General features: G+C 35.8%; 1 protein-coding gene across 1 annotated transcript in view; it reads right to left on the reverse strand.

Moving 5' to 3' along the window:
- LOC114280712 (serine/threonine-protein kinase TOR) overlaps positions 1 to 12691 on the reverse strand; it is a 57623-nt gene that overhangs the window by 28126 nt on the left and 16806 nt on the right. The window contains exons 12-32 of the mRNA XM_082914178.1: positions 10576 to 10697; positions 10341 to 10440; positions 10166 to 10261; positions 9751 to 9881; positions 7329 to 7431; positions 7063 to 7245; positions 6906 to 6998; positions 6767 to 6802; positions 6096 to 6194; positions 5899 to 5997; positions 5624 to 5786; positions 5419 to 5543; positions 5261 to 5313; positions 4711 to 4834; positions 4422 to 4607; positions 2239 to 2391; positions 2010 to 2162; positions 888 to 959; positions 672 to 806; positions 487 to 548; positions 226 to 323 (exon numbers count right to left, since the gene is read on the reverse strand). Coding sequence (XP_082770304.1) covers positions 226 to 323; positions 487 to 548; positions 672 to 806; positions 888 to 959; positions 2010 to 2162; positions 2239 to 2391; positions 4422 to 4607; positions 4711 to 4834; positions 5261 to 5313; positions 5419 to 5543; positions 5624 to 5786; positions 5899 to 5997; positions 6096 to 6194; positions 6767 to 6802; positions 6906 to 6998; positions 7063 to 7245; positions 7329 to 7431; positions 9751 to 9881; positions 10166 to 10261; positions 10341 to 10440; positions 10576 to 10697 — 2386 coding nt within the window. The remainder of the gene's footprint in view (positions 1 to 225; positions 324 to 486; positions 549 to 671; positions 807 to 887; positions 960 to 2009; positions 2163 to 2238; positions 2392 to 4421; positions 4608 to 4710; positions 4835 to 5260; positions 5314 to 5418; positions 5544 to 5623; positions 5787 to 5898; positions 5998 to 6095; positions 6195 to 6766; positions 6803 to 6905; positions 6999 to 7062; positions 7246 to 7328; positions 7432 to 9750; positions 9882 to 10165; positions 10262 to 10340; positions 10441 to 10575; positions 10698 to 12691) is intronic.

Consider the following 12691-nt stretch of genomic DNA (forward strand, 5'->3'; position numbering starts at 1 on the left):
AGAGTTGCATCCAATTTAACATTAAAATGGTGGGATATTTATTCGCTTATTTGACATTATTATCCCAAAGCATTCAAGTCTCAGTTCACAGATGTTTGGTATAAATGTTTCTTTCTTCTGGAGATATGGCATCTCAAAACGTCTGCAAGAGATGGAGGTAATTGCACAAAAACAATTAAGCAAAATAAATTTAAAAACAACCAAATGCTTTAGGTTAATACAGACCTACTGTAGCATCCAAAACAAGATGTGGACTCAATGCTTGTGAGGCTTTGGCAGTGTATGCCTTAAGTGCATCATCCCACCGCTGCAATTTCTCATACCTTGAATAGTACAAGCTAATGTGAGCACTCTAATTGACAACATTACGGGAAGACAATTCATAATAACAGAAGCAATCCAGGAAATGCCAGGAAAGGAGCCTCTAGATACTTATATAGTAGAAGCAAACTTTAAAGATTGGAGTAATTAAATAATCAATAATACCATGATTCCTTCAGCTGAACATCCAAATTTTGTTGGGCATATGTCAATATTCCAACTGCAGCCTAAAAGAAACAAACAACAATGACATGACATATCCTAAAATATGGTGACATAAAGACAAACATTGCAAAATAACATCATATGACGAACTCAGCAGAATTCAGTCTTTTGATACAAATAAACACCTCATGCTGATGTAATTGATTGTTTATATGTATGAGCGCTTCTACTACGGCAGCAGGGTTTGCATCCATCTTATTGGAGAGTGCTCCTTCAAATTCCATTTCCTTATAATGCAAAGCCTTCGCAAATGCTCGACACTGAGATGAGAGTACGCAAGTAAAAGCCATTAGTGTACAAGAGGAAGCAAGATAGTTCTGAAGGCTTCAGAAGCACAATACCTTCTCAGCAAGAGCTCCCAGGAGACGGATGTCTATAGGAAGAGGTTTTTCATCATGTTCCATGAACTCTGCCTGTAAAGATATATTTATGAAGAGATAAGTGAAAATGATTCATATCTGTAAAAATAAGAAGAGCCTCACACAAGATAACTAGCATTCATAGATAAGAGATCAGAGAGTAGTTATCGTGCATAGATCAGCCTCACACAAGAGGTTTTCTTGTGTTTCTCAGCATCTCATTTAAGTTTAACTAGCATGCATAGATCAGAGAGTCGTTATTGTGTTGTAGAACCGTCAGCAAGATAAAACTAAGAGCTTGGTTTGCGCTAAAAGAGGTGTGGCAAATCAGGGTGCAACATCTCATGAAATCAGAATTCCCCATGGAAATTGAACAATAGAAACCAAATTGAAATAAACTACAATACATCCCTGCATTAAAACCAACAAGAGGGTTGAAAGGAGTCAAGGACAATATCAAAGAGGGGTATCAATCAATTGACAGTGATGAGTGCAGCTTCATTATATGACTTCCTCAAATTGTCTGTCCTCAAGTTTATGAAAATAAAGATCTTTTATCAGGCTTCTTTTGCAAGTATTAGACAAACTCTTTGATATGTTAATTCCATCCATCTCAACTCTTTCTTTAATTAAATATTTATCACGGTTATCATTAACATCATTGTAAATCTTGTATTACTCTTACTCATTATTATGATAATACTATTGTATACTTAGCCCCCTGATTTTATCAATAACAGAACCACCTGATTTATAAAAGACACCGAGTTAGGAACTGAAAGAAAAGTCTGAACATGCAATCCACAAACCCTATCTTGTATTACTCTTACTCCTTATTATGATAATACTATTGCAATAGATGCACCCAAAAAAACTTTTATGGAAGGCATACGTATCCGATTAATAATAAAATCCACTCTTATCCACCTGATTTTATCAATAACAGAACCATCTAGTTTATAAAAATCACCGCGTTAGGAATTAAAAGAAAATCCTGGACATGAAATCCACAACCCCTCCGCCCTCCCCAACAAAATATAAAAAAGAAAAATAAAAATAAAAGAAAGAAAGAAAGAAAGAAAGAGGAAAAAAGAAGAACAATACCAAGTTAAGAAGCGTTGCAAGAATTTCGGGAGGAATGTTTGGAGATGAAAATGCCATCTCTAAACTCCGAACTAGCTGTCTTTGACTGGTCTCATTCAGTTGTGACCAACAGCTTACAAAACCAGCTGCAAACAACTCCCGCCCAACAGAGGGCTGCAAACACTAAAAATCAGAATCCTCTTACTCATATTCCAGACAGATAAAGCTACAATAGAACAATAACTCACACCTGCAACTGCGCAAGCCGAGCACAGGTTCGCAAAGCTGGAGACGGTGATTCCTTCAAAAGTTCAATGCTAAAATGCCTCATCCATTCAGCCCAATCTTCTTTTGTACTGCGCTGAGAAGCCTCCCCAGCAGTGCGTAATCTACCATCATTTACCTGTATAAAACATTTAAAAGTCAAAAAGTCCTCTTGAATCCTTCAGTATGGGGGGAAAAAAGACTCAAAATAGGAGAATTAACATTTTAAGCCACACTGAAGGTTCAAATATCTACATCAATGTGCCTTCATTAAGTTGCTCATAAGGTGCAAACCTAGCATGAAGTGCTTGTTCACGTGCCACGAACCATACATTTCTTCCATGATTATGAGCTTGCTTACATGTAGGGTAACTAGTATGCATAGTTTTAATCATAATGCATGATTATGTTTTTTAGAGCTTAAATTTTTTTGCCTTTATCATGATGTGTTAACTTTGGTTTTTGTTGCTGAAAATTTCATTCCAGAAGCATAACAATTGTTTTCAATTGGTGATTACTAGTACTGAGTAGATTTGCACAGTTGAAGTTTATTGCTCCTAGACTTTAATCAAAATGGCCTTTTCAATTATTTTGAAGTTTCTCAAACACTTTATTTTTCTATTTTTAGGGCTTATGTTAATCTCTTTCATAACCTTGACTTTTCTGGATAATATATAGATACATGTTGAGGGCTTACAAAAATAAAGAAAGTCCGATTAAATTCTTTTATTTTGTTTCCAAATTGTTTTAGCATTAATTTCATTTTCTTTTTTGATAATTAAACGAAGTGTAAATAAATTTGTGCAAAAATGAGGGCACAAGCTCTGTACAAACAAGCAATTCAAAAAGATAGAAAGAAAAAGAAAGAAAGAAAAGAGCTCTGTACAAACAAAGTATATGCATTGAGCTCCCCTCCCATGGATGTCTGTTGAGTTTAACAATTTGTTTTGTTCTAGACATCAAATTACCCCATAATATATTGTAATCTTATTGTAATTGGCTAATTGCTATTATGTAAATATCATTGTGTATGTTCACATTATTAGGCTCAAAGATATATGGAAAACATCAAAAGGTTAAAGAGAGTACTTTGAAAGAAAAGAAGTAGGAATGATCCTTGAAAATATTCTAAAGTTCTTCTGTAACTATGATCTGAATTTAGGTTGGATTTAGAAGCCTTTTGTTTGCAAAATTTGATGAAATGTGCTGGTAAATATGGCAAGTGATTAAAATTAGAATCCCTTCCATGAACCAAAAAAACTTATATAACTTTCAGATAAGTACAGAAAAGAATCAGAGGATTGTTGACTAATATGGTAAGCCCCTTGCCTGCTGGACAATCTTTTTCGTACCTTTAGTTTATAGCCTCACTTCCTTAACTTGCTGCAAGTTCTCCAAGGCTTCAAGAAGGGGAGTGAAGTGAAGAGCTGAGGATAGATATGAAAGAGTATGGGGTAGGATTGATAGTTCTAGGACCCCATATATCCTATATTGGTGTCAGCAAAAGGTTTTATCCTAGAATTAGGTAAATGGTCAAATCCAGCTCACGATGACATCCAATCCCACTCTTATCCTATCCAACAACCAAACAGAGCCTAATTGACATTGAATATATTGCAGATGAATGTGATCTCACATGGTTTCTTAAGTTTCTTTTCATTGCTTTTGAGTTTAGTAATTTTGAGTCTTACAAACAAGATAAGTCACATTAGAAAGAGTTTCAAAAACTTTTTTCCACTTATCTTGCTTTCCATTCTTTCCTGTATCTTCATTTTTTTCCATCTCAATCTCTTAATGTCCCATCCCTCCTTGACTCACCACCCCCAAAATAAAACTTTTTTTTCACCTCAATAAAATTTATGATTCTGAAGGACCCAAAGCCATTGAGGACATCACTTTTTTCAAGATGTCACATGTGATGTGAACACAAGATGATAGCTTAAGGGGCACAGTTAGAACCAAGGGAAACTTGAAGCAAAATGAGAAAGGTCCGGTTAGCTGTTATGCTTGCAAGTTGCAACTATGAGGAAACAACAAAAATTGCTGACACCAAATCAATAATAATAATTGGTGGCGAAGCAAAATGAACTAGGTCTGGTTAGCTATGCTTACAACTATGAGGAAACAACAATAATAATTACTGACACTAAATCAGAAACAAAAAAATACCTGATGGCTTCTAAGTTGTCTGTGCACATCAATCCCATCATCATATGGGTCATGCTCCACATCATTTAAAGGGTCACTAATAACCTCAACAGGAAGACGTCGACTTAATCTTTGAGTAGTAGAGCTCCCCAGGATGAGAGGTTCACGTCTCTGCAAACGCCCTTCAATTTCTTCAAATTCCTTGTGCTGAAAACAAAATTCCTTTTACTCTCAAAACCTTCAAATGCACCAGTACCCCAAACAAAGAGATCATAATAAAAAATGTAAATTATTGGGAAGAAAAAAGGACCCGTAAGCGATGTTTCAGCAGAAGTTTATGAATTGATGGAATGAAAATAGTGAAGTCTTCCCCAAGGGCATGAGCTAGACAACAAAGTGCATCAACAGCATCTTTACGGAGCTCATCATTTTTCCTGAAAATTAAAATTGTACAGTTGAAACAACAATATATGTCTACGTAAAATAATATTAATTGAATCTGGAAAGAGTCCTAATTTCCCAGGGGGGCTGGAAATAAGATTATAGTGAAATCTGCCCAACATCTAAATCATCCAACCAGAAAATACTAATGCTAGTGAAATCTGGAAAGAGACCTAATTGTAAGTTCAACCATACTTCATGGTCCGCACTCATTTCTGTTATTAGATTTTTCCTTAATACTTAATTATAAATATATGTATGGACATAAAGAAAAAGGCAACCAGGTATACTGTACAGATCAAGTAGAGATATGTGCACATCAGATGGATATGTATTAACGCATCTTGAAAAATGGAACATGTACAAATGGCAGCCAGTTTTTCCTTTGATATTGAAAATTGAAGAAATAGGAAACAGACCCATCCAAGACTAGCTTCAAGTGATGCACAAGGGCTGATATGTGACCAGTGACCTGATGAAAAATGTAGGCAAAGGGAAAACAGTTAATGCATGGTTCATGCATATCACCACTATCTTTCAACCAGGCTTATAAAGTGAGCAAAGTAAAATTGCCTACCTGCACACGAGGGATCAATCTTGTCAGAGTTTTTATAGATGCACGTCTTATATCCACCGAAGCATCCACTTTAAACAATCGTATGAGTGCAGGAAGTAGCAGATGCATATGTTCATCCAATGTCCCTAAAATGTCAACTCATGTGAGAGGTTTTCATAAAGGTTGTATGTACATTTAAGCAAATGAAATGAGGCATTCCACTAACCACCAAACACTTCCAGTGTGTGGAGGATATCAAGGACATAAGTGTAATCATTAAAGCGTTCAGCATCACTGAGGACTTGAATACAGCATGGAAGAATAACAGGAAGATACATCCTGAATTCATCATTGAGGGCCAAGCATAGTTGTTCCACTAGATGCAGAACCTAAGAACAAAGTCCAAAAATATGAAACTACCAGTTGCACAAACAAAATATAAGAGCAATCAATTTGCAATATAAGATGCAGGTAGTTTTCCGCAACAGAAGCCACACTTACAGGAGATCCATGTACAGGACGATTAGCAGCTGGCAAACTAAAGGATGACCATAATTCAGATATCAGCAAAAGCAATGCTGGCAGATATTTCCTAATATGCTGCAAATGTCCACCCAGAATCAACAATGCTCCTTAAAAGATCACAACAAACACACAATGTGAAAAAGAACACACAATTCCATATAATAACAATTTACCTGGCGCACAATAGAAACCAGGGTTCCAAGCTTCCATGTTATAAATTCCTTCAGACCATCTTCACATGTACGAACAGTGTGAAAGAGATCGGGCAAAACCTACAGATAAAAGAGGGTATGTAGAAACAAGAATATTCAACCGTAATCCAACCCATCTATCATACTAAAGCAGTATATAATTTAGCACAACCAAATGTAAAATTAAAATTTCAGAAAATTCAATTATTATTACATTCTATTATGTTCAAATATTCCACTAGTCCTTTAAATACTTTGGGAATCTATCCATCGATGGTGTGTGACTGATACAACAATCTCTTTTTTTATAAGCATAAGTTTATTCAAAAAAGGCGTCACGAGAGGAAGCCACCTATTTACAGCATATACACTATTTTTATGTAACAAGTTCAGACATTCATTAGTTGACTCCACCCAAGATTCTCCCTTTTCACGATAATCAAAAATACCATAATTTCCCCAGAGGGTCAAAACATATATTCCCTCCGTAGATATGAAAAGTACATCAAAAATCACAGGAGGGAAGTTCCACAGAATGTTCAAGAGAGAAAGAACAGTTTCACATGATATCTGATTCCTTCAAGTTAATTACAAAGGGCTCAACGATTCAATATTTGTTAAGTCCAAATTAACAACAAGATTAATGTACTAACCTTAGGCAAGTATGGGACACAACCAAGACCCATTGACTAATCTCGCAAAAACAAATCAATAAAGATGTTAGAATTCAAAATAAACATTAAGGAATTTTTTTTTAAGGAACTAACTAATATTCCTAATGATTAAACAAACCTTGAATATGAACATAAGAGATCCAACAACTTTTTGGTGGTAACTAGATAGTGAAGCATCTCTAAGGATCCGCATGAGAGAATTTATAGCAACCTGAAGAAGTAGATAAATTAGATTAAGCAAGAATAAAAATTCTCATATTTAAGTTAAGTTTTACCGTTGAGTAATAATCTTCTGATGTCGCAAAAGATGGCCAGAGGTCCTTGGGCAATTCATCCTTAGACTGGATGTGTTGACCTGCATCACTGGCTGCGCAAGTAACTTCACCATGTGAACCTGCCAAGCTTTGTTGATTGCGCTTATGCGCATGAGGATCCAAGGCACCCATAATGCCAAGAACCTAGTGGGGGCACCATATACTTTCAGCATAAAAAAGAAAAATCTCAAAGATAACTAAAGAAGTCTTTTTGGTGCATAAACTACCTTTAAGACTTCTCGTCTGGTAGACCATGCTAGTTCACCATTCAGTAATGTCAAGAGTAAGCCAAGCAACAGTGGGTACTCTTTATATGGAGTTATGACATACCTGTCAAATTATACCACCACAAACTTTTATGAGATTCATATATAGGGTAAAACACAAACACAGAACTAAAAGCATCCCTACATTTGCCAAAGTAACCATTCCTTTACTTGATATAAGTTTGTGAGAAGTACTGCACTGTTCTTATAGTAAAAGGACATGCCTAACATTTTCCTCAACTTGAGGCGCAAAGAACATCAATGACTGACTACTAACAAACTCCAAGAAATTGACTTCTACCAAATGTCATGTGAAAATATTACGAAGTATTTCCCTCAAGGGCCTGTTGACTACCTGACTGGTGACACCACCCGATGATCCAATTCCAAAAAAACACAACAGTTTGACTTCACTTTAATAGGAACGTCTTACTGGGGAATTGTGATAGAAGATGTTATTCATGTAGAAGCCATTGGACTTTAATCCACTCTCCAAAGGTTGCCTACTATAGCTTCACCATGCCCTTCGCCTATCCACAGTTGGGCTTTAGCACCTATAGGGCTTATCAGCCTCTGGCCTATGGAATTGTACGGATCATAACCATGACAAGATGTATATTAATTAGGTCAAAGGTATCATCCTTAAAAGGTCAATTAGTGCCTCTGTTGCCAACTCATTTGCAAGCATATTACCTATCAATTTGGTATCTCCAAGACCATTTGTCAGATAATGGAACCACATCTGTTGATATATATACTCCACAGCTTCTTAGCAACCTATTGCCTTCCCATCAGAAGCCCACTCCTTGCCCTTTTTTGGTCCAATAGCATGGTATACATGATCGGGGGTAGAAATTGCCCTGCCCTGCCAATGACCCCTCATCCCACATGAAGGTGTAATGGATGTCAGGACTCTGGTATGACTACCCAAAAGACTTCACCAACTAAGCTAGCTAGCAACTTCACAAGCTAAGGCCACCAACTAAGCCTCCCAAAATTTTGAGCTACAAACTAGATCATCATAAGAAGAACCGGGGCAAGCAACTCCCCATAGCATTGTCGGTGTACAAAAGAAGATTGACTCAACCAATATACTCCTGGTTGTCATGTAGTTCCCTCCGTTCAAATGGCTATCAGGAGAAAAAACACTCCAGGATAACAGATCAAAGAACTTGATGGACATAAAGACAAATCCCAACACATCTCTGAACTTGTCAAATGACGGGTGATCGAGCCTATGATGTGTTACTCAACCTGCAACAATTCCAATGGAAATTCCAAGAGCAGAACTTACACTGAAGGCTGCAACTCATGTAATTCATCATGGGACTTCTGCCTCTACAACCAAAATGAGAGGCACCCATTGGTGTTAAAGAGGGTACTGGTTCTTAGAAGCTTCCTAAGTTAAATTACAATGCATTGACTAGCACAATTAATGCAAAATGGGTCAACATGGATTACCTTATCAGAAATTTATGTTGACAAAACTTTGTTCTTTTCACCCATCTCATTAAACCAAATACAAAGTTGACAAAGTCCCACAACATATTCCATCTAAGAATACAAGTAATACAAGATCACTGTACAATAAGTTAAAAGTACATAACAAACTATATCTTGGGCTAAGATGTTACAATAGGTCCCAAGTTGCATTACCTTAGCACAAGGCTTCTTCTTGAGATTGAGAAATGTGCCTACAGCAGAAAATGCCACCTCTTGCTTCTCTTCATAAAAACAACTAATTTTTTTTATGTCGAATAAAAGTTAGTTTAGTGTAACAAATTTGGAAAGGGAGAGGCCATTTTCGCAGCCTTCTCCTTCTCACACCAACAGATGACTAATCGGCATCTCATCTCTCTTTTTTTCACATAGACTTTATTAACAATAATTCTATCTACTAACTAGCTTAGCAATTGCATAATATATATTGTAAAAAATGTGCAACCAAACCCCCACATTTACTACTTCAAACCTCTGATATCATAGTCTTACGATTCGCAATTCAATTCACGATTCGATTTGCAATTTTCACAAAATCAATATGAATCTATGGGTGAATCTATAATGAATCGCACAATTCACAATTGATTCACGGTTCGATTCACTTTTTACGATTCATGCAATTCTTGAAATTATCGTGTCTGACATATTTCCAACTCCTTTTTTTTTCCCCATGTTTTGGTTAAAATGACATAATACAACTTCTAATAGCGTTTAGTACCAAAATAACCAATATGTACTGAACCAGTAAACCTATTCGAAGGACAGAACTTATAATTACCAACAATATCCAAAACTGACTGATACAAAAATGAGAAAGTAAAATTGTAAAAGGATATAGCAAATGAAAATGAAAATGAAACAGATGAAATACATGACATACCCCGTACTTTGTACGACCTGACCAAGAGTGGCAACAGCCACTTCACGTTTTGTGGCAGCAGCTCCATCCAATAAAGCATCAACAATAAATGGCATAAGTTCAGGAATGTACTGTCTCATTGCAAAACCACCCTGAACCAGTAAAAACAAAAACAAAAAGTTCGGCGAAAGAAGGAGCACAACACCGTTAGCAGTGTCAGTGTGTAAAATAATACAAAATTCATCTAAACTATGACAAACAGAAATCATACCATCAAAATATACTTTATTATAGAAAATTGAGAATAATAATAGATTTTCAATTTCGCTATCAGAAAACAATTTGCACATCCCCATACAATGCACTGAGCACATCCTAACAACTACACACACATGCAGTGTAAAAAGTTGAATTACAGAGTTTATAGTTTACACACCACTCTAGCAAGATCCCCAACCGTCACAAGAACTCCACTTATAACTCCACTATTAGCATTCACCCCAGTTCCCTCAGAGAGTTTTGCCGCCAGTGCCTGAGATTAGGTATGAACTCAATGATAAAGGGCGTAAATTAATAAAGTAGATAAATAATTTGATGAAGAAATCATGAACCTTGTGTATTGGAGCAATATATGGGAGTATTAACCGTTCACAGTTACGAATTAAGCAACCCAACAATTTAGCACTTTCTTCTCTGCATTTGCTATCTGCACTGTTAACACATATCCAGATGATACACATCAGAGGTTCTAGATGATATGAAAGAAAAAGGTTTCCACCAATATCAGTTATAAATAGTAAATAAACTGCGAAGGAATATCAGTAACTAGAACACTATCACTCTAACCTCTGTTCAAGATATGTCAACAACTGAATAAGATGGCGACGAAGTGCTGGAAGAACATATGCTGGATTCTTTTCAGATAATCTTCCCACAACAGAAATTGCATATTCCCTTACTTCAAAATCCTATAAGAACAAAGCACAAAACATGGAAAAGGTCAGCAGACTGGTAAAAAAGGAAAATGAAAAGCACATAAGCTTTGGGCAAACAAAAGCCCAACCTCAGGTCTGTAGCCGAACCAAACAACATCCTCCTCAAAAGTAGGACGACATGGCAAGGACACAGTAATGTGTAATTATATTTTACCATATACATAACTATATAATGCACAGAAAATTGAACTTAAAAAGAACTTCAATTTTTGTGGGGTAACGATATACATATATATGTGTAATTTATATATAATGAAAATTTAGAGATGGGTATACATATTTATTATGCATATGTATGCATTGATTATATTTATATATGATACAGACAAAAACAATCCCAGCCACCTCTGCCTATGATTTCATTAATGCCAAATCACATTTCTCTTTCCTCCCTCCTAGAGTCTGAACCATCATTGACCTCTTTGTCAGTTTTTCTTTGCCTCTATTGTCAAGAAATTGGGATTTTCTCATGGCTGTGAAAAATATACATTTGTGTATATAAACAAATATATACATATCCATATGTCTATTGTTTGTCTTTGTGAGTAATTTGTGTAGACAAATGGGTTTACACTGGGAGATTTTGATTTCCAAAATGGTAATGTTGATTATTGGTTTGAAATAGTGTTTAGAGACAGATAGAGAGACGAGTGTTTAGTTGTGGGTATCAATGAAGGAGATGAGAGAATTATTTTGTAGTGGGATTGTTGGATCCATGTATAAGAATTTTATTTTATTCTTTTACTGAAACAAAGGTACAATTGGTATGTTTAAAAAATTAGTGGAGCACATCTACTCTTTCCGTCTCCATATGTTAATGTAGTGTGCGGAGGGGTTGAATCTGAAACTTACAACTCAAGCAGAAGAGAGGCTGTTATCTTTTAAACCACACGGGAGGATTAATTGCCATAAACTTTAAGGCCCCGTTTGTTTGGGGTTATAGGGAGGGGATTGGGATTACTAATCCCTTGGTATTACTAATGGGGTGCTTGTTTTGAGAGATGGAGAGGGGACTATTAATCCCTTGGTATTAGTAGTCCCCTTGGAAGGGGAATTGGTAAGGAGGAGATAGAGATGGTATTAGAAAAATAGTAAGGGGATTAGAAATTTTTTTATTTTTTTTATTTTTTATATATTGGGAATTTTTTTTTAAATATTAATGTTTAATTGTTTATATTTTTTTATTTGTTTTATTATTTTATATAAAAATAATTTAACAATTCCTCACTATTAATCCCCTCACTATCAATCCCTCCACTATTAATCCCCTCACTATCAATCCCCTCCATTATCTCTGAAAACAAACGGGACCTAAGGGAGGTCAGTGTAATCTACCCATATTTTTAGATATAAACTTTAAAATATCTACATTAAAAATAGCCTAATTTGGAACATGTAACTAGAAAATTATATTGTAGACTATTCCCTTCTATATTTTTTACTTGACAATTTATTATTTTTCCTATATAAGTCTTCATTGCATGTTCTCATTTGCACAATATGTGTACAATGTCAAATTTTCTCCTTCCCCTTTTTAAAAAAGAATGTGGTTCAGACCAACTGGATGCAATTATTCCATTCACAAGGATAAGTGTTGGCCTCATGCAGGTATTACTTAACCATCCACAACTACAAAATATATTTTCTGACTTATGCACAAGTATCCAAAAAATGTAAAAGAGTGAGCAAGAGCGTCAAGGAATGTCCAAGAAGTGCTGTCATGTGAACCAAACATGGGTCCTAGGCATAAGAAATTGTAGATGAGCTTTTAATGCCATCATTTGGACTAGAAAGATAAAAAGGTGGGAGTAAAGGCTTTTTCTTAAGGGATGGAGACCAGATGTGCTATGTGATGTGTCCACGAGAAATGAGTTATTAACTGATGTCAGCTAAGATAGGGGATTGGTTTATAGGGCCAATTTGCTAGTAGGGGGGATGGCAATGGGAATTCTTGTTTCATAGGATAA

Source organism: Camellia sinensis, chromosome 2 (assembly GCF_055761805.1).
Source record: "Camellia sinensis isolate YWXY chromosome 2, ASM5576180v1, whole genome shotgun sequence".
NCBI classification, from domain to species: domain Eukaryota; kingdom Viridiplantae; phylum Streptophyta; class Magnoliopsida; order Ericales; family Theaceae; genus Camellia; species Camellia sinensis.